The following is a 23,204-nucleotide window of genomic DNA, read 5'->3' on the forward strand; positions in this document are numbered from 1 at the left end:
GACATAAAGAAATGCAGAGATAAGCTGCGGAAAAAGTTAGAATGTCTTGACTTTGAGAACCTCATCTATGGTGGTGGTCTGAAAACTAAAAATGTTTTCAGGCAGAACATGAAGTGAATTTTAGAGGTGATGCAAAAGTCAAGACAAAGATGTTAGTGTCGCAAGTTTGCCTTGAGGTGAAGACGTGTCTGCCCAAGATTTACATTTTTCAATTATTCTGGGGTATTATGACTCCAATTCATGAACAGACAGAAAAAGAGAGAAAGACTGGAGGATAACAACAAAAAGGACGAGCTTGTGGTAGTTCTGGGTCAGATTCACACACAGACACACAACTGGGCTGTAGCCTACATTAATTGCTAGCTACAGCTAACATCTAGTCCGACCATGTTTGAGGTAAATAAACATATGGACTTCAGAAACATTTGAGAGGTGAAACAAAGCTGGCAGGTGTATTCCCAGGAAATTAAACGTCTTGCATCATCATATAGGCTGCTGTTAGCATTAGCGTTTGATGATGCAAGTGAAAATAGAAGAAATATAAAGTTATACTTGCATATCCGGTCACTGAATATGCAATAACAGCCATAAAACAAAGAACATATGATATAGATGAGCCTATACGTTACTTATTAAAAGCATGCTGTCATTTCCCATTGACATATCTAGAATTACTTTAAAATTGGTGCTCAGACAAAACAGAAAAGAATGATGTGGTAATGTATTCAAAGAATAAAATTCACATAAACATGCAAACAACAACAACAACAACAACAAACTCCTGTAATTGTAATTATCGTGCTAATATGTCACATGGACTTACATGCAGTGTTTTCATGGGAGTGGCTTACTGTGTTTGGGGAGTGGCTGCCGTGTTCACACATTTTGCCTTGTTCATCATCACTACGACAGGCAGAGCCGAGGGCTGAGCTCGATCACTCAGTGCACTACATCATATCCACTAATTGCACCATCTGTGGAGTTTTGTTTTTCCTTGTTTTACAAACCCTCCAATCGCTGTACTTAGCAGATGGGCTCGTGCGGCCAGCTAGCTTACTCAAACTGCTCCACCAACTAGTTTTCTAAGTTGGAGAAAAAAAAAACTCCTGCGGAGGACACGGACGCACAGAGTACGGTACTGTTTTGACGTGCGGGCTTACTTCGTGGTTATCATTACCACTTTGTTACAGTTTTCTTTTATTTTTTCTTCTTTTTTCTGCGTCTGAAGGGGGAGGAAAAGGAGGTGGACCCACACGCTCAGTCGCCGGGTCTCGTGGCTTCTTTGTATACAGGAGCAGCTGTGTGTAAATGCATGGGCAACACAGCGTCTACTGCTGCTTGACGGACAGCCTATTCGGCTCAGTCCAACCTTCATGTGGGCTTCCTCAGAGATGAAGCTGCCGAACCAGGTGTAGAAGAGGAATATCGAAACTTTACCGGAGCCTTCCCCACCCCCCCACCCCCCAAAAACGCAGTGTCTCATTCACCCCAACAAAGCTTGGGTCAGTTTTACCGCCTCTCTTTCTCCGTCTCTCTCTTTCTCCGTCTCTCTCTGTGTGCGCTGGGATTGTAATCGGCAGAAACAAATTGATCTCCGTGCAGAGTAGGCTACAGCTAACAGCTGCGCGGCTCCCTCACACACCATGGATGTACGATTTTATCCGACTGCTGGTGGGAATTCTATTCCAGGAGAACCACCAAACCTGGATTTTGCCCACTGTTTGGGCTACTATAACTTCAATAAGGTGAGAAACCCCTCTTGTGTTGTGCTGTAGTCTAGTTGTGTGACCACCCTGGTGCTGAAACCATGAGTGCGACGTAACTCCGGGCTGCTCCAGTCCTAATGACTGACAATCTATCTAAAATTAAGTTGAATTAAAACCAACGATTTTCATTGTCTTGTGAGCTGCCTCCACTTGTTTCCCTCTGACTTAAGCCACTAATGATGACTGTCTTTGTGGAGTTGCTTAATTAATACTTCCCTCTCCTGCCACAAACTTTGCTGTTGTGTGTTAATAATGGAAATGAGAGCAGTGTAGCAAGTGTAGTGGAACAGTGGTACTTTTGTCCAGCTCAGACCGGCCACACTGCACTGCTAAACTCTCACCAGAGTGATGTGATCCACAGTCATGGGCGCTGTTGGCTATACAGTTACATGTTCCTAAACATCAGTGACACATTAGAATGTGATGAAAGTATTACACAGTGTATCAAGTGTCAAATAAAATGCCCTGCGGGGCTGTGATCGTGTTACAAGACCCAAATAAAGAAGTTAAATACCACGTTTTACAAACACGTGTTTACCCTTTGGCATGTCAATTTGTTAGTGAGTTACTTTTTTTTTTTTTTTTTCCATTCCCACTCATTACAACTTTATATAACTAGCTTCAGCACATCAGGGTTGCTGTTAATAGCTCTTGGAGATAGTGCTGGAAATTAACTTTACAGCTCTGCATAGAAACACAACCATACAGAAAGAGACATAGACAGCACACTTGTTATCTGTTCAGAATGAATGCATTCATTGTCACCATTGCGCTGTTGTGCACTTATCTCAAACATGGCATCAGTAAACCCCTGACTGTCATACCCAGAGAGGCAGCCACATGTACAACGCAGTTTTATCGACTTGCTCCTAGGTTAAACAGCCCATTTTTAAGCATTGTTTCACAAGTCGATTTATTCACTTCCCCACATCTGTATACAAGCAGCCCTGTTTCTAAGCTGTGAATAAGACCATTGCTGAGGTATGACAAGTTTATTAACACTCTCTAACATGAGGCAGAGGTTATGTTAAAACACAGATGATAGTTTGTGATATTTTGTCAGTGATGTAACACTTGAACTATCTGGCCCATAATCTATCAGGAGCGTGACTCCCTTGTACCACTGCAAGAGGGAACATCACTGTGACAGACTAATGACACAACCGCAGCGTGCTGTTTTTACAAAGTTTAAACAATGGCAGCGCCTACATCCCCCATCTTTCTCTGTCTCACACACACACACACACACCCACACACACACACCACCCCCTTTCAAATTATTCAGCCCTATAGTGCTGTTTGCCCTTGCAATCTGATGCTGCTCAAAACAGTTACCAGGTTTGTCTCACTGTTTCATCAGCTCTTTGTCATGTGGCCAAGTTGTCATTTGTGCCCAATTTCATCATGTCTTCATCAGCCTTGATACATTTTAACTAGATTGCTTTGAATTGGTGTAAGAGTCGAAGTGCGATTTTATTCCTGCTCATAAATTCCCCAGGTCAGGGGAAATTTTCCATCTGTAACAGTAATTGGCCACAATGCAAAAGGAGAAAGAGGGAGGGTTGTGAGAAGGTAGTATCGCCACCAGTTATGAGAGAGAGAGAGAGAGAAGAAAAGCACATAAAGCATGCTTTTTATGCTAATTACAATGCCTTTCCATGGCGAACACTCTTTCGCATGCATCTTCCAAATAAGCCTCCAGTTTAGTTGAATCAGCTCGCTGAAAGGTAGCACAATGCAGAGCGGTTAGTCATCCATAAGATGTGGCATTTTTTCAAGTCTCACAGAACTGAGACATTACATCTTTAATCTATTTATAAGCAGTAACAGCCCCTTCTGCAAACAGCAAAACTTCCACTAGATTAAAAATCTCCAAATTGCTGGCACAGGACATGTTCAATTTTAATGACAACAGAGACAGAAGGGCCCAGAGGCACTTTGACACATCAGAGATTCTTTTAAATTTACAGAAAAATCCAAACGAGTGGCACAAACTTAATTAGGTGCTGCAGTCATGACTAATGAAGCTGCCTGTTTCTTTTGGCACGGAGATGAAGGAGAAACAGCAGTGCTGAAGAGAAACATGCCACAACTTCACACAGCTGAATAATACAAAATAAATGCAAGAAAAATCACTTGATGTAATCTGGTAGAATTAAACACAACACTATCCTTACAGCACATGTAAAGGTTTATTGGTGTGAGTTTTTTTACCATTTAAATGAAGAGTTTTCAGGTGGGGGACAGGGCTGTCACAGCAGGGTCCGCGTCTCTTAAACTAGCTTTACTTAAGCTTGAACACTTATCAGCTATGCTTAAGGGCACTGCCAAGACCCCTACTTTTTTTAAATTTGGTTAATACTTCAAGTTGCATGGTTTTTAATGTATCTGTAATTATGACTCTTGGCTTTACTGTTTTTTTGGCTCGTTTAAGAACACCTGGTTGTAGTCAGTAAAATGTATAAGAGAACAGAAAGGAAAACATCAAATGAATACATGGGCATCTAGTGCTCATTTGTCCAGTTTCTTATTTTGGTGATGCCAGTGATGCGAGACAGTTAAAGTTATGTGGTTTTTCTGGGCAAACTCCTCAAGTCATGCACAGCATCAACCAAAGACAAGGAGCTGTTTGGATTTGACTGGTTTTGGTATTTGTAAAAGTCAAATGTGATTGACTTTAATGGTTTCATGAAAGGGTCTCAGTGTTATTCTCATATTTATGACCATCTGGTCTATTTTTTTCTTTTAAGGTTTAATAATGTTTCAGATACAGTAACCATTTAGTGTGGGCTTTAATTACCTCCAGGCGCAGAGAGACTAAAATTACCAACAGATGTTAAATACAAACTCTTCACCTGCACTGGTGCTAACACTTGAGGTTTATTTGCAAAACTAATACCAGCACCACTAAGACATCAGAATTCTTTGAATTACATCAGTGTTTTAATGGCACACAATGCAGTAAGTAGACAATCGGCAAACATAGCACATTGTAGATGGAAAGGTACAAACTGAAATCATCCTGTGTGACCTACTGTATTATTGTTGATGTTAAGCGCTGTAAGTGGACATACAACTTTTGTTAAATCATTTCAACATGCAAGGACGAGTTATTGTCAAGTTTCTAATCAATGTATTATTGCAAAAAAACGTTGTGTGTGTGTGTATATATGTATGTATGTATGTATGTATGTATGTATATATATATATATATATATATATATATATAAGCCGCAAACAGGCTGCACATCACCAACCGTGCCGTGCTTTTGTTGAAAACTTCTCGTGCCATGTTCAGCAAGCAATCATGTTGTGGTTGTAATCATTATTGGCTGACTTCTTTTATTATAACAATGTTTAATAGTTTCGTTGGTTGCGTGGTAAACAAATGCACCAGTTGCTCTCCTGGGGTATTTCTGACAAAGTAGCTGCTCAAGGTGTTTTTGCATTTACCACAGTGACCACGCTTGTTGCCAAATCAACCAGGTCTAAATTTTAACGATTACAACTTCAAGCACTTTATAATAAGCCAAATCCTCTACTGCTACACATAGTTTAGCTTTTTTTTTTTTTTACTGTTTTAAACTGAACAACTTATCAGAGGATTTTATTAAGCCTGTAAAATAGGTGAAACAGAAGCCTGCTCATGTTTCACGTGGGCCCTACTGACCCATGCATATGTAGGGAAACTAAAAACAACAAAGATTTAAAGAACTGAGGGAAGGACCTTAAGTAATGTACTTCCACAACAACAAACCCCTGGGCAATAACTTGTTATTGTGTCCAAACCATGGTGGGCCAGGACTCTTTGTCTTTGCTGTCTTTTCTGCTTCATCAGGAGGGAAGGGGTTAACACTCTGCTCAACCAGGGGGGCCTTGTGCATCTCTCCAGTGTACACAGCTGGTGCCATTTCATCACACACATTCTAAACATATCCAAACACAGCTTTGTGTGTGTGTGTGTGTGTGTGTGTGTGTGTGTGTGTGTGTGTGTGTGTGTGTGTGTGTGTGTGTGTGTGTGTGTGTGTGTGTGTGTGTGTGTGTGTGTGTGTGTGTGTGTGTTGAGGGGTGGGGTGTAACCTCAGTGGCTGTCTGCTTTGTCAAACTCAGCAGTTGATGGATATGACTTCAAGGTGCGTGTTAAATGTTTAAAATGTCCACGAGGGTGAATAGCTGATGTTTTTTGTGGAGTCTTTTAATTGTAGCTTGTCAGGAGATGTAGTTCAACAGATTTATTAAACACCTAATTTTCCCACTGAGATTAGACGGTGTTATTTTTAGACCGCCTGCTTGAAGACACACTCTACTTGGAGTTCCTGCCTCCAAGAATGACTGCTCTGTCTGACAATCTGCACTACACATATGTCTCCACAGGGCAGATGTTAACATTTTGTTAATGTACAGCTCTCCACTGAACAAAGCGGATGATAGCATACACTGAGGAGGTATCAATAGAGACATATTGGTGGAAACTACATAATGTTTATAAAAACGGACTTGTAAGGGGTTCACAGGGATCATTTCTAAAGAAGCGACCCAAAGAAGAGCTATAGCAGCCTTGTATTAAACTATGAGCCTAATAGTTTCTGATTCTTGTGGCACCACATTATCACAGCTGTCACTCTCGCTTTATTTTGTTGATCACGTTGAGATGAGGACATAATGGCACACACACACACACACACACACACACACACACACACACACACACACACACACACACAAAATCCCATTGAGTTTCATTTCAACTTGTTTTACCAGTACAATCTGATGATCTGAACCAACAGTCTGAACCTGTGGGGACATAAGACCAGGTTGGCTGCTTTGTTTATGAGGTGGATATGAGAGGCTCTGAAATCTTAGACAGACATAGACCATTACCCAGATCAGAACTCGTAAAGACCTTCTGTAATCCAGCCATCACTGCTCATAAATCCACTTTATTACATCCCCATGTACATTACTCAGCGTGGCTCATTTAGGTAGACCTCACACTCTTGTAGACAAAGAACATCTCGCTGTAGTGAGTTGGCCTCAGGTTGTGATCTTATAACCAGGGACAATTTGGAGCTCCAGTGTAAAAAAAACATGCTTCAATGTTGAATCTCTTCACACAGTAGGCCAACCATGTGCATATAAGTTTATGTTTTTCCTTTAGGATTAACACTGGCAGTGAAAGTCTCCATTATTTGTAGCTGCCTGGCTGTTTCAGAAACATCTATTTTAGTGATACAAAGAGGATGAATCCACAGGAGAGGCACATTTGTTATTGGATTGTGATCTTGAACACATCACTACATCATCCATCAAACTATGTAAGTGCCTGAGGAAAAAATGTTTATGTTGACATCCAAAGTCATGAACGAGTTGTTTTTTTAGTTGTAGTGCTTTGAGCGTATAGTTATATTGTTCTTTTTGTCCTGTAAGTTTAAGAACACCTGTATGTCTATGCGAGCTATCCGCGTGTATGTCTACGCCGTACAGTGGACGGGTTGCAGACTGATATCAATAAGTGGTGTATGTATCACACGCCAATTCGTATGCCATTTTGGCGTGTTATCAAGACGCACAATCGCTTTTCGGACGGTTGGGTTTAGGAAAACAATAACGGGGTTGGGTTGAGGAAAAGAAGAAAGCGACAGTTGGGTTTAGGAAACGTGACACGCGGGACACGATCCACGGTCTCCTGGGTGAAAGTCCTGTGTTGTTTGACCCAACCACCGCCCCAACCAACCTCCCTATGCGGATTTTCGGGCTATCCTACTACTCGCTACGACGTAAATTGACATGCAATCGCAAGGTAATGTAAGTCAATGGAGACCAAACAGTGTTGATAAACACGCTAAAAAGTGATTAGGCGTCTTGATAACACGCCAATAATGGCATATGAATTGCCGTGTCATACATACCCCACTTATTGAGATCAGTGTGTCCCTATAGAAGAAGAGTGGATGACACTATTAAGGTAATTGAGGGAGTTTTAGGATTGGAGGATTTTAAGATTAGACTAAGATATCTCTTGACTCGAGTACCAAAAACACTTCAAGTTTGGCTAAACTGTATACTGTATTGACATGGAAGATGAGTAAATCTACTGTTTGTGTTAGTTTATCTTGTAAGGTCAAAGGTAAAATTAAACTCCTTTAGGAGGTTGAAAGAGTCATATTTATGTAAATACTGTGCTTCTTTGAATCAAAGCAGGCCCCCACAAGATATATTTTTTCCACCATGATAAACCTTTTTAATCTGGTTTTGGCTCACTACATCTTTGACAGCCTCAACCTTGCTGACTTATTAAAAGGAAAGAGAGAACTCCCTGCACCCCAGAAAAGTGCTTTTACCATGAATTAAGCAGTTTTCAAAAGGACCAGTCAATCATTTCTGGTTGGCTGATTCAATAAGTGTTGTGTCCCTTTAGTGGTTAGCCTCGCTGTTTAGACACATTCATTTTTAAAGCTTTCCAGAGAGGCAGCCATTCCCTGTTTCATAGATCTAATGTCCAATTCTCTTAATGGGCTCACGGACTGTATCAAAAGATTCCGCTGTTTTCCTTTGCTTTTAACTTGCTTGACTTAAGCTCTTCTCCTAAGCTCTTTTCAAGGAGCATAGGCCAATGACAAATGTCCGTCTCAAACCGTTATGGGTAATATTTGCTAGACTGGACTAGTTGAATTCATTGCTGCTATCTCTATATTAGACATCTTTCCTCCAGCTGTTCCTGCTATTTGCTTTTAAGTCCGCTTCCAATTGGGTAAATGCAGAATATAACATTTCCAAAAGTTAAATATTAGTCCTGTAACAGTAATTAGTCCTGTCAACCAAATAAGAATTATTGTCTGGGTGTAGGATTTCTCTCTATACTCCAATTTAGCTGTGACTATTATAACTAAAGCAGCCTGCTTATAGAAATATAAGTCACTGTTCCAGCAATTGTTCATGTGTCAGGTTCAATGTGAATATATTTCTCGTTAGAGGTGAATATGGGCTGCAGGTGTTTGTAGTATTACATGTTACACAGTGTGATTAATCCACCCTTTTCACCTGCCCCCTCCTATGTGACACATTCCCATAATGCATCGTGTTACCAGGTTGCACTAAAAGGACTGACAATAGTAGCAGGTGTGCAAATATCCCTCAGACCCGTTGAACAAAGCGCTTAAATAATGGGGGTAAATACAAGTTTTATTTGAATGGTCAAATAGATGGCATGTTGGACCCAATTGATGCAGAGTTCGAGAAGTACTTAAATTAAATGCAACCTGTTTTATCAGAACAAAGCTGTAAGCATCACTTTAAAACCTAACTTTAAAAAATTAGACTGATTTATTTGCTGCTTACGGGCACTGTTTCCTTTTGTGTTCATGCGTATATTCAATGAGTGTCTTCTAGATAGCTTTTTGTCTAGATTGTCGAACACTCCTCAAACAAAGTCTGTTTGTGGCAGTTGGATAATGTTAATGTCTATCTCAGCAGTTACTCTACCATAGCAATAATACCGCAGCCTATAAAGAACTGGAGAACTGCCATCACACCCTGCCACCGTTTGATTTTATATACATGCATTAGACTGATATTCTCTGGCATGTATACTTTTGTCTTTAGCCATGATGCATGTTCATGATGATGTCAAGATCTCAATACAGTGCACTGATAGAGGATTGTCTCGATGTACCGTAAAGTCCCGGAGGGGAATAAAACCGCTGTTCTTAGAAGAATAGGTTTGCCCTTTGTCTTCCCTATACTTTGTCAGAAATGTCTTTGTATCCATCGTAGAGAACAAGTTCATTTAAAGCTGTTCAACAACTACTACTCTTTTCTTTTTCTTTTTTTTCAACCATTTTAAAATGTCTCACTATAAAGAACTTTTGTCTCTGTGCAGACTGGAAACCTGACTTAAAGCATGAGACAAGAAGCACTGATCTGAATATTGATCTAAGATCATAATCTTTTCCTAGCGCTCAACCAAGTGCTTTGAGTTGCCTAAACATAACCATACAAATCGAATGATGCTTTAGTTGCCAGGACCTGATACTTTATGGAAGACCCATCAAAGAGGTTTTGTAGAGAACACAATTATTAGAAAACACTGTTGACTCATTACATCACTCTTACATCATTCGTTTGGCTATAATTGCCCAACAATTATTTTCATTTGAATGAGCAAAGCTCTCAACGTGTTACTTAGGTATCACTGCTTTGAGGATTCATAGGTCAGATTTTCAGCTGTATGAAAATCATGCAGTATTCATGAATGTCTAGTTTTTATTAGGTAACATGATCAAAAGGAACAATGGACATGACCTCATTAAAAGCTCCAGCCATATAATAAAGGTCCAGTCCTTGAAACCTCAAATGGGATCATGAATGGGGTCCATGAAATTCTTGAGCAGACTTCAGATATTTTAGGGAGTTGAAGTCGAGGCTCATTCACAGCATGTCCTTGTTTATTGTGATGTGTGTGTGTGTGTGTGTGTGTGTGTGTGTGTGTGTGTGTGTGTGTGTGTGTGTGTGTGTGTGTGTGTGTGTGTGTGTGTGTGTGTGTGTGTGTGTGTGTGTGTGTGTGTGTGTGTGTGTGTGTGTTGTGTTTTGTGTGTTTTGTTGTGTGTGTGTGTGTGTGTGTGTTTCTGTTTCTGCTGGCTCGTGGACTCTCACATGTGGTCACAGTGCGGGATGGCAGAAGTAGAAACAAGATTAAGTTCAGTGGGGCCTCAGCCTTGGCAGGGTTTTGCTCCCTGGATGGCCACTGACGATTCTTTCAAATGACAGTCCCTCCAGGATTTCGCAGCCTTTTTTTCTGATTTTTGCCGGAGCTTTTGTAAAAAATTGCGATAAAAGTTGCAATGTCTTTTGTATGTTTGTTGCAATGAAGTTGTGGGAGATGGTGAAAGTTGCAAAAAAAGTTGCTTTTTTTTTTGTTCTTTAAAAATAAAAAGGAAACTTGTTTCAGGAAGAATAAAACTACTCTGGGTTGAGTTTTCCTAGTAACCTTACCAAAAAGGCTCAGGATGCTGCAAATGTTGGTATAATATGAAAATGGCTGGTGGATTTAAGACAAAAAATAATTTATTGAATTAATCAAATTTGAACATATGTGTCAGTGGCTTGTTGATCTTTACATTGTTAATTTCCTAGCATGGCCTGGGACACACATTCATATGGTTCAATTTCGGTAACAAGCTCTCTCTCACTCCCGCTTGGTCAGTGGCACTCAGAGTCACATTATACTGAAGTAAAGTCTGCCACGTGGGACTGCTGGGATTGGTTGAAGTCGCAGGAAACTCCGGTTATTGGTCAAATTTGCGGAAAAGTTGCAGTGATTGGTCAAAATTGCGAGTCGCACCAAAGTCACGTGATTGGTTGAATTTGCGTGAATTGGTGCGATCGCGACATCGCGGAATCCTGGAGGGACTGAAATGGCCTTCCTCCCAAGGAAACTGATTTAGTTCCTCATCTTTGGAGGTTCTGACTCCCGGTGTAACTTTTCAAATACCTGCACAGCCTAGGGAAAGGGATTTCTCCCTTTTTTGCTCCACAATATTTGTGTCCCTCCTGCTGATAAACAAGAAGAGAAGCTGAATGATTACACTGTTTCAAAGGCATAACAGGCAGCTGATTAAAGTGTGAGGTCGGAGTTAGCCAAGGTTAACCGTCCATAATGAAACACTTTGAAAATAATGATACGCTGCATGGTTTTATGAGGGCCTGTGGCTGCTCAGCTCCGCAGTGGTGACCTTCAGCAGTTCCACTAGCTAATCGTAGCGATCCTGCAGCACCCCTGTAGTTTCAAGACTCCATTACCTTCTGATACTCATCTAGGTGAGCAGACCTTGTACAAGGTCTGTTTCTCTGTAACCGTTCTTGTGTCACTGAGGTGTCTAACCATCTTCACTTTCATCTTCAGCTACTGCTCTGATTTGTCTATGTGGCACAGAAGGCCAAGATGAGGTCTTACATCACTTTTTACATTGAAGTCCTTCAGCTAACACTCATCCAGAGAAACTTAAGTAAATAAAAAGTGAATGAAACTCGACACCATTACACAATAAACATCTATAGTGCTTTCCTAACCAGATTGCATTAAAAAGATGATTGTCTGAACATTATTACATCACTTGGGAGTATTTGTCATCTGTTATTGCAGGGCATGTGGCCTTTTATTACAAACAGCTGCATATTTTACACCTGGTTAGACTGGATTATACTCCTGCCAATACTTTAAAGTTTTATATTGAAAACTGGCCGCTGTCCACGCTATACGATTACTGAACAAGTAATACCTATCTACAAAGAGAAACCACAATATTAGTTTTGGCTAAGTATAATACATCTGGGATGTTATAGTACATGTATGCTACATTATGATGTTCATCTTTCTGAACTGTGTTTAGCTTCTCAATACTACACAATGTACAGTTGTGTGGTCATGTGGTTTTATGTGGTTTATTGTTTTGGTTTGTGCATTGTATGTCCAACCAGAAAATCATATTTACTTTATAAATAGAATAAAAGGGTGTGTTAATATCATACCCAGATGACTGAAAGGCATTTTTATAATTGACAAATATGTACACTTCTGCTTTAGGAATTGCTTCACAATGTTTGCTGATAATTACTCATCTAAAAGCCAGAAAATTATGTTTGAATACAATCGCTATTGAAAAGCCATCCCATATTATTGCGCAAATAGTACTCTATTTTAAGCAAATTGCTGATTTGAGCTATTTGCTGCTGTATTGAGGGGGTTAGTATGGGGGCTGCATATAAATGCATGAAGAGATTTATGATGTTAGCAGCTGAACACACTGAGGTAATATCCTATCAGCTGTTCTTTGTTTAGTTAGGGTTTGTCATCAAATTTAGCTGAACATGTATCAACCTGTACCCAGCATACTGTAAGATTCCTAATTTATCCAATCCTCTTTGATTGTTGTGAGCTGAGGAGATGACATGAGACAGCTCCATGTACAGCCTCACTATTAGCGGGTATTGATATTTTCACAAGAATACATTCCTAAAAGGAACTAATTAACAAACAAACAAAAAAAAGTGCCCAGTTCTTTCATTCATCACCACAGTCTCTCATAACAGGCAAGCTTCAAGCAGGAACAACAAAGTAGTACATAAATCAAAGCAGTTTCCTTTGCCAAGCCAGAACCCCTTGGGACATACCTTGGTGCTTAATTAAAATCCAAAAGTATCATGTTTTAGGTGAGCGAGCACTGAATAACAATGACAAATCATGCCCCAGAGCATTAGTGGTGTGTTTTAGAAAAGAATAACAGCATCTCTTTTTTTTCTGAACAATATAAATGAGATTTAATGTGGAAGAAAGCTGTTTTCAGTGCATTGTGGCACAAGGACTGTGGTAAATATAGCCTTTCCTGGCAGCAGAACCTGCCAAAACCAGCATTGACATATTAATCTCTTAATTACCCCAACAGGATTATAATGAAACAGCTCATTATTATTAGACATTATTTAATGGCTTACCCTTTTCAGTGCACTATTTATCATCCCTTTTTAAGCCTCATGTATGTGCCAGCTACAGAATATAACTATATTTTTGTCAAACTGTCACAGGTCATCACTTATCAATATATATTGAGTGTGACTTGTGAAAGGATGGCAGTAATTATTTAAAGCTATTTAAAGTGATCCTATGCAAGTTTTGTTAAACGGTTGCAACTGGGGCATCTTGTAAAAACGATAAAATAATGGTACATGTTAAAATGTAGTCTAACATTAGCAGAAGGAAAGGGTCATAAATGCAGCAAACTAACTTCAGTTAAACGTCTATCTAAGTCTTGCTAACATTAATATTGTGCAGTGATGCATTTAATTGCTTTGGTTTAACGTTTGATTTGTAAGGAGTCTTACTTTAAAATATGACTGAATATGGCATATCTATATTGCATTTTTAAGCCATCATATATTGTAATACAAATTAATTTGCATCAATCAAGTGGATTGTGGGATGTCAGGGACAACGGTGGCGTTTCTAAGGGCCATTGGTGTCCCCAATCTTTGAGTTTCTACATCTGACAGTTCAGCAGTGACCAGGCCAACTAACACTGACTGGACTCGCACTACAACCAGAGACACTTTGGTAAATCATCAGACGGAACACGATGTGGAATCCCATTTTCTAGTGACAGCAATCAAAATATGAACTGTCCTACATACTCCCGTTAATGCAAGCGTCATAATTCTGATATGCACTGGCTCTTAGGAGAGGCTAAAAAAAGAAAAGTACATTAAAAAGGAGAATGTGTATAGTTATCAGCAGAAAAAACCTCTCCCAAGTCAAATCCGCTCAATTACAGAACTCTGGAGAGCTATCCCCAAGCAACCCTTTCATTGGCTAATCAGTCACAGCAAATTGCAGTGGTGAATATTTCAGACTCGACAGATTTGAGTAAAGACATCATGATTATTTCACTGTTGTACAGTTCCCTTTAAACATTCTAGAGGCCTTCAGCTGGAGCCAGCATAAACTGCATAACTCGTGATTTAAGAAGGGGAAAAAAAGTCGAGGTAGAAAAGCCAACACAAGGGCTGTCAGTCAATGTAGCAAGCTAATTGGGTCGATCTCTTTAGCAAAGATGAATGAAGAGATTAACTTTCACTATGTGTCCAGTGAATCTCCCTCCTCTGGCTCCAGGTGAATTAGCTGACAAGTTGATGGTGGGAATTCTGTTTCTCACTTTGAGTTAAGGCTGCAGTCAGTTATTTCCAGCACGGCGCCCCCTGTTGAAATCACACATTTTGTCATTACAAGCTTTGTTTAAATGTTGATTCATTGGATCACTCGTGTATCTTGTATATGTATTTTAGACTATAAAATGTTTGGTTGTGTTAGTTACAAGTTATTTACATTTTTTTGTTCCGCACCTCTACATATAAACAACATGGTACCAGGAGATTTTAGGCTACAATATCACATGTTCTGATGTTCTCTGCAGACTATACAGTATATACTGGAGAATGGAGAAGCAGGTCAAACATGACAAGTGATGGGAGAACATGTGCACGGGAAGGTGTGAGTGCAAAGCAGACTGTGCCCTGCTGTCATTTATTTATTTTAGTGAAGAAAGTCACAGCATGGTCCTAAAATAGAGGTGAAGAGTCAAATACAGAAAAAAAAAACCACTTTGCTAACTTACCTCGTTCTCTTAAAAAAAGAATCGCTTCAATACAGAGCAGACCTCCTGGTTCCTGTGTGCCTTTGATCTCCAACCTGTCATTTCACACAGAGGAAAGGAATCATTTTTGCGTTATGACTAAAAGATGTGTAGTGTGTCTTTGTTCCGAATCTCTTTAAATGTCAGCGCAATGATATGGAATCAAAGTTGAAGCTTAGTGTTTGTAATTATTCAAAGCTGGTATCTTAAGCTCGCACTGCTTTTGAAGTAGGAAATGTTAAAGTGACATTTTGAGTTTAGATACTGTTAAAAACATTAGTGAAGCACTTAGCCTGATGGTTGCTGTCACAAGAAAAACAATGTCTGCGACTCAACAGCCGTCAGGTTTGCTAATGATGTCCTGGTGTGCTGTCAATCTACCAGATGAACGGACAATGGTATGCCAAGAAGAAAATGCATGAAATAGCTAATTGCTTTTAAGAGCCTGCTCAACCATTCTGTAACTGCTATGTGTTCACAGATGTCTTTCCCAGCTGCTGTTTCATTATGGAACTCAAAGACATTACAGGCGCAATGCACTGGCTTTCTTTATGAGCCTTTGTTGTAGCACATCAAGTCATAATGATTATAGATACATTATTGCAACCACAGGGGGAGGGGGAAGAGGCACGTGCAGAAACGGTACAAAACACAACGTCTATGTGTGCATCTTTATTTCACCTAATATGCCCCCATCATTAATCGCTAATCTCTGCCAACTTGTTGATTGTCAGTTTGGAGACACATTTCTGGAGAGGAGCACGAGAGTATTTGCAGCCGGACCTCTGTCAGTAGCGCCAAGCAACACAGCCACAAATTGGAATGTGGCACAGCTCTGGGAAAGCAGCCAAGATTTAAATTAGACAATAACCTCTGCTCTCTCTATATTGCCTCTCTTTTCCAGCTGCAGGGCTAGCCATTTGTTTAATACAGTCAGCCCTGTAGTATATAATAGACTGATATATGAGTCACCGCTCAGCAGTTTGTGTTTTTCAGATTTATAGAGATTGAACAACTGTTTGTTTAAATGCTTACTGTGGGTTTATGGTACAAATATCAGAAAAGACACACCGACTTAAAAGGTTTTGTGACTGTACACACAGGAGGGTTTTAAAATCTAGGATTGGACTTTCTGATCAACACATAACTGGAGGAGACAGAGACACTTTATATTTTAAACATCCAGATGGCTGCACACATAGCTACGGTATAGTTTTTAAGTATTTTTGTAAGGATTTCCGAAACCTGTTTTAAATGTCATAACCCCTAGGGAGAGAATATTTCATGATGAAGATTGGGTTGATATCATCAATCGTATATCATTGAACTTGAAATAAGTTAAACAGAACCAAGCTAGTCAGTAGGCCAAGTTGTCCAAAATGATGCTATACTATGCATTAAGCCTTTACTGATTTGAATATCTTGATATTGTTGCCTTAATTATTGTGATTTAAATGTTATCTTAGCAATTGTAGCCCAACTATTTCCCTTTACTGCCATCACTTGATAAGAAATAGAGGATTGTGTTGAGCCCATCACTAAAAGCTCTTGACTGTGCACATTCCCAAAGCCGGTTATAATGAGTGTATTAGCCAGTAACAGCAGTACAGGGAATAGAAAAATGCATCTGTGCTGCTAGAGCAATAAGAGAGGACTCAACTCCCTGCAGCTTTCAATAGAGCGTTATGTGAATTCAAGTACCAGAGCTCTTAGCCATCTGACAAACCAAGAGAAGTAGCGCAACCATCACCATTTGCGCCACCAAGAAGAACCTGTTTCTAGTACCAGAAAGCTGCTTTTCTCTTGTATGACATTTAACCATGTCATTTTTTGTTATTAGCTTCCTTAACCCTACAGCAGCCTCTTGCTCTTTAGTGAATAATGGAAAGCAGTGCAGAATAAGCTTGGTTAAAATCCACACCTCTGATACCATCTTGAGTTGGAGTTGCTTCAAAGCCGCTGAGAGTAAACAGCCTCAAGACATGGCTTAGCAGTAAAAGCAAGACAACCCCACCAAGCCAAGCCTTTCTCATGTTTCCCCGCTCAAGAGCTATGTGTCCATGCAACAGCAGCCATTGTGAGAAAGCTACACCATGTTTCTGAGGCCCTCTCCATTGCCTAAGCTCCTTTGTGGCTGTGGGCCAATGGCTTTGCACCCCGCCAGATCAAAGATGGAACCCCATTTAGCTTGCACTTTCTTTTAGGATTTGCTCTTGAGAGTACAGAGCAGACTCAAATGCTAGACAAAAATCTGGGATGTTGGATGTTGACCTGGATATTATTGAGACTTCTGGGCTCAGACTATGGATCCATTATGACAAATGCTAAGACCATCTTTGTTTTGGCAGCATTTGCATGTCCTAGGCCTTAGAGAAAACATAGCTATGGTGAACCTCAGTGTATTTTAGTTCCATTGTGTATGTGGCCATGCTTAAAAAGTAGATGTTTAAGTGTTACCTTATTGTCACAGTTTAGTCTTAAAATCAACATGTGTGCTCAAAACCTGATGACAGAGAAGCCTAGGATGTTAGAATTGTAAGAAAATGGGATGGCAGTGTCGGTCCACCACTTCGGTCCATCGGAAATAGCTCTATGGCCAATAACTATTAGATGGATTGCCATGAAATTTTGTACAGACATCCGTGATCAAACATTACTTGCTAAACCTCAGCGTGTTTCTATGGTGAGCATGTTAACATGCTAATGTTAGCATTTAGCTCAAAGACGCCTGTGCCCAAGTACAGCACAGCCTCACATAGCTGCTAGCAAGGCTGTAATTGTGCTTCTAAATTGGGAGACTATTATTAAATTACAACATATAGCTGAAGATCCCAAAATGACTTTGGTATTGTGTTCTCTTTCATTCAATGCACAGCTGTGGTCAAACAATGGGTGAAAGAGTGTTTTCACAATGTACAGCATGTATTTTAACGTGTTTATATAATATATGTTGATTCGACAATGTAACCTGTACCAGAAGTTGACTTTTCTGTGATTCACAGCTTTTCTGCCTGAACTAATGTATGTAAACCTAGTAATCTCAATCTCAAATATTAAAAGAAAATCAAAGATCTTACAAATGCTGATTCACGCTGTTCTGTTTGTCTCCATGTTATCACTTTTGTACACTGCGTCTGTGCTGAATATGAATTTAGCCCCAAGGAATATACTGGACGCTCCAACTATAGCTCGCCTTTTACTGTCTTTCAACACTGCCATAACAACTGGGTGGCTTGGAAAACATATAATACACATTTGTTGAGCTGTGAAATCACTTTAAGTTTTTCCTTTATTTTGATAGTTAACGTTGTCATTTTGGTTGGATATGCAAACTTAGTTTCAAGCCTCGTGACCAGTAGAGTAATTTAAAGAACAGAGGCTCTGCTTTTGCGTTTGCTCATGACAACCACCATCTATAATTTCTTGCTCACATTATTTTATAGACCTTAGTGATGACATCTTTCAAAACTTAGAGGTCCAAATTTCGATCTGCATCCTAGAGCTGATTCATTATAATTCTCGTAACACGTACCAGGAAACATGGCGTTTTGTGACAGGTTTGATATCTCCGCAAGGGTTTAAGCTGTTACTCCAGGACTATGTTTACTAAAGCAAAGGAAGCTGTGATGACACTTGTTCAGGCCACAGTGGTCAGTGTGGTGTGAGAGAGGAGATAATCAGCACACAGCCTGAACAAAACTGTCACCAGCTTGATTCAGATCCCGGACAAGACCTAGACCCAGACTTTTTCTCACACTGATCCTCTGCACTACTGCGATAGTACTCCACACTGAGAGGCAGAGGAAGAGTGAGATGCTTACAATGAACCTCCCCTCAATTCTACCATATGTAGTTGAGGACTAGTAGTCCTAATGGTGGAAGACAGTGTTGGGTTGGAGGAGTAATGATTTTAGCTTTAAACTGAATTACCAATCGATTTGGCCTGCAGATCAGAACACAGGTTGTGGCCGACTGCGTGGACATGCTGTGTTGTGGAGTCGCTTTACAAATGAACTGCTGCACACAATAGGAGGATGTATATCTACATATGTCAGCTCCGCGCTGCATGCACGACGGCCTGCTGGGCGTGAATAGGCCTTGTGATCACCAGAGAGGCAGCTGCATTGAGTGTTTATGCTGAATTGGGTTGTAAATGAGCATGTATTTGGTGAGGAGGACCTTGGGAAACAGAAGATAACTTTTCCAAAGGCTACAACAGAGCCTGGCCAGGTTTTGCAGGAAAGGAAACAGTGCTGCTCTTTTGAGTCTGCAATCCCCTTCACTACTGGTAGGTCGAGCAAGGAAATTGCATAAAATAATACATAGCAAATTACCGCGGGTTTCTCAGGATTGGAGGTTGAGTTTTAACTGTGGTGTTATTGCTGTGTTTTATGGAGACCACTGGAGAACATATTAGCACAAGTGTCATGTTCCAGAGAACACATGCTAGGCTGTGATTACTGAGCACAAGCTGAACTGTAAAATCGCTTGTCAGCAGTTGATAGGTTTCTGGAAAAGCCTGGGCTCTTGATTGAATTAGTTTGGTGGTTTTCAGTGGGGAGGAAGAATGTGTCCAATTTAGTTACCTGCTGACAGACAGCACTGCTATTGTGACTTTTTGATTGTACTTTATAACCAAGAAACATTCCTTTGAAGGTGATTTGAAAATGCTTAATTATCTAATTTACATGATTTTTTTATGGTAAAAAGCTTTGTCATCTTGCATCTTTCCCTGTCATTCTTTATGATGTAATCACCGTTGACTAAGCAGTATTCAATGTTCAGATGAGAAGGTGTAGGCTAGTGCGTGTTTATTTTCCATTTGTATGCATGCAGAGATGGCAGCTGTGCTATCAGAGGCCCTTCAGGCGTGTATTCTGTGGATCTTGGTTGTCCAGTTCATGTTTACTGATAGGATCTGTGTGGTTACTCCATCATATTGGGGATGAGATGGGTTCATGTTGGTGCAATATTGTGTTCACCCTGAGGTTGAAATAATTTTGTTAGCTATAATAGCTGTAAAACACCTTATTTCCCCCCTGGACATTCTTTCATACAAATATTCCTGCACTGGGATTTAAAATGTGGAGGGGGGGGAATCAAGCATCAAAATTACACTGGTGTCTGTCAGAAATGTTTGTTGTTTAGAATGTGATTGTAACTGTTTTGTCTGATAATGAATGACTGAAGCTTTCACAATGATTCAAAGAATATCCTTAGAGTATTATCTTGACTTGGAATAAAAAGAAAGGCGGTACTGTGCATTTATGGAAAAACCTAGAAATTCATATTCATCCCATTCACTGTGAGGTTGCTTGGTTTTCTGTCTGCCTGCGATGATGCAGACAGTGGAGCCTTTTCACGTTAGGATCAGGGCGCATGTAAGCTCTTAATTCTCTCCTGTTAAACAGTTATTGAAGAAATGTGCTGGTGGTGCAGAAGGAGAAATAAAAACACTGAGTGCCCAGTGTTTGCTCTGCCATGTAGCCATGTCTGGCTCTTAGTGCGACTCATATTACAGAGCACCTTTAACCGTAAATTCACTCTGTTAATAAAAGCCTTCTACCCCACAGCTACTTTAAAGCACTCTTTTCTACGGCTTTCCTTTGGGTCACATCTAGTAGTACATGACTTCTTTTTGGAAATTTGAAGAAGTGAGATGCTGGTTTCTTGAATGCATGTAACATCACTGCCTGAGCTGTTGCTATAGTGCTTTACTAGATATTTAAGGCCAGTTTATTGTGTTTCAGAAGCATTTATTTTGCAAAAAGTCAAGTAATTCCACTCCTGAGATTTCCCAAACTTTTCTTATATGTTACATCTGAGTCCAAAATACTTTTCTGTGCACACACACGATTGTTTGGCCCCTCACATGGCAGCTCTTGTCTAGCTCGTCACATCATTTTAATTACAGAGCCTTCATTGTCTGCGCTGACCCATTTTTGCTGCATGGTCCCTCCAATCACACTTAATTTCATCTGGCATTTGACTCAATCGTCACTGAACAAAAGCGGCGAATGGCTTTCCCCCCAAAAAATGAATCGGGAATAACAATAATAATCTCCACTCCCTGCTCTGGTCGTCCACTGGGGCCTCCGGTCCGGGCTGCACTGCGCCATGGTACAGCTTTTAATGGTAAAGATTGATACCAGTGGCTGGGGACATTTCTTGGGATGTTAGTCACAGTTCTCGGAGGAGATATGGAACTGCTCTTAAGGGCCCTGGAAGCACAATAAAACTGACTCACAGAGACTGAGCCCAGGGAGTTTCACATCACTAATTAGCACTTGGACTTAACTTGATTGTGTTTTCTCTCTAATGGAGCTAATATGATCCGCTTAATGTCTGTGCTTACAGTATGTATTTCAACCATACCTCAGTTGTGGTGTTTGTTTTAATGACACATCACTTCTTGATTTATAAACACTTAGGGCTGTACAATTAATTGAAATTGTAACCACAATTAAAACTTTGGCTTCTAACAATCACAAAAACAGAGTAATCGCGAAAAACAATAATTTGCACACTAGGGCTGGGCGATATGGAGAAAATCCCAAATCCCAACCAAATACCTCGATATCGATACCGCAACGATATTGTTGTGTTGACTATCAGTGCTTTCACAAAATATTTACACAATGCGATTTTTGATAAATAATCATCAGTAATGTGGATATAATGACTAAGTGGGTAAAGGCAAATAATAGAACAACTAGAACAGTCTGGTAAGTTCAGAAAATGACATCACTTTACTGTAATGCAGCCTTTAAAACCAGTTAAAGACAACACTTATGCCATATTACGATATCCAAAATCTAAGACGATATCTAGTCTCATATCACGATATCGATATATCATTATATTGCCCAGCTCTATTGCACATACCGTTTTCCATGTCAACTCAGATTTTTAAGGGGAAAGTATTAAGGCAAATTTCACTGTTGATGTGTTTCGCTGTTTTTTTAACTTCAATAATTGCAACAACTTTTCAAAAGACAATGAGTAATCCTGTTAAATAATCGTGATTTCAAGATTGACCAAAATAATCGTGATTATAATTTTTTCCATAATCAAGCAGCCTCGTAAACACTTGGCTAGTGAAGTTGTCATCTACATGAACCAGTGAGATGCAACATGGCAGCTAATTGAGCTAAAGATGTGTGACCAAGAAGTGGCACCAAGACGTTTGCATGGAACCTGAGACAAAGCTACTCCAAACACAGAAACATTTCGCGGCTCGTTTTCTTTCACACAACAGGCAGGAAAGTATACAAGCATCTATATTAAAAGTTTCAGTAAGATTTCTGATCGGTCTGTATTCTACTGGGGTTTTCCTGAACAAGAGAACTATTTACAAAGAAGTGCAGTTGTCTGCTCACTCTTAAAAAAAAAAAAATTGTATTCACACCCAGAGTGGTACAGAGATAGAAGAAACAGAGACAGCACTGCACGAAACCCTATCTCCCCCCACAATCGGAACAATGTTCCTAGTGCTTGAATACAGAAGGATATCTCTGAGACTTCAATTTGTTATCTAAAAGAAGAAGAGGGACGGAGTAACACTTCCAAGATAAGCCCAGCGTAAGGTTAATTACCAGCCGAGTGGCTGACGTAACCCAGCCATGTCATGTCTCAAAGTTACACACAGCTGGAAGTGAATGAGTGCTAGCTATTGACAGATGTTTCTCACTTGAGAGGTGTGTGTGTGTGTGTGTGTGTGTGTGTGTGTGTGTGTGTGTGTGTGTGTGTGTGTGTGTGTGTGTGTGTGTGTGTGTGTGTGTGTGTGTGTGTGTGTGTGTGTGTGTGTGTGTGTGTGTGTGTGTGTGTGTGTGTGTGTGTGTGTGTGTGTGTGTGTGTGTGTGTGTCTTTATACATTTGTTTGTGCATTTGAGCAAACATGTAAACCCCCCAGTGCTCCAGTCAGATATAGTTTAGTGGGGCAGCTCCAGGTAAGTCGGCACCAGAGGCCTAGACAGCACAAACCACCTGCTTCAGCAACTGCTAGCAGAGCTTGTGGCTCCCCTTCTCATTGGTGCATAACACTGTTAACATTGCTGCTGATTCCCCACTCTCTCTCCAGGGCATAGACTAATTAATGGATACCATTCGCAGTTGATTAGCAGCAGTTCTTTCGGTAATTACATTCGCATACTAACCACTCAGAAGAAAAGGAGAAGGGGAAAAAAAAAAACACAAAGGGCTCGAAAATATATTAATGCACTTCTCAGTTCGCTCTGATCTTAATTTGTTTCCACTA

General features: G+C 40.2%; 1 protein-coding gene across 1 annotated transcript in view; it reads left to right on the forward strand.

Annotated features, from left to right (window-relative positions):
- Positions 1-1,643: 1,643 nt before the first annotated feature.
- The window catches only part of tox3 (TOX high mobility group box family member 3), a 41,170-nt gene continuing 19,609 nt past the window's right edge, over positions 1,644-23,204 (forward strand). Inside the window, exon 1 of the mRNA XM_039795879.1 lies at positions 1,644-1,745. Coding sequence (XP_039651813.1) covers positions 1,644-1,745 — 102 coding nt within the window. The remainder of the gene's footprint in view (positions 1,746-23,204) is intronic.

The sequence above is a fragment of the Perca fluviatilis genome, chromosome 3 (genome assembly GCF_010015445.1).
Source record: "Perca fluviatilis chromosome 3, GENO_Pfluv_1.0, whole genome shotgun sequence".
Classification (NCBI taxonomy): Eukaryota; Metazoa; Chordata; class Actinopteri; order Perciformes; family Percidae; genus Perca; species Perca fluviatilis.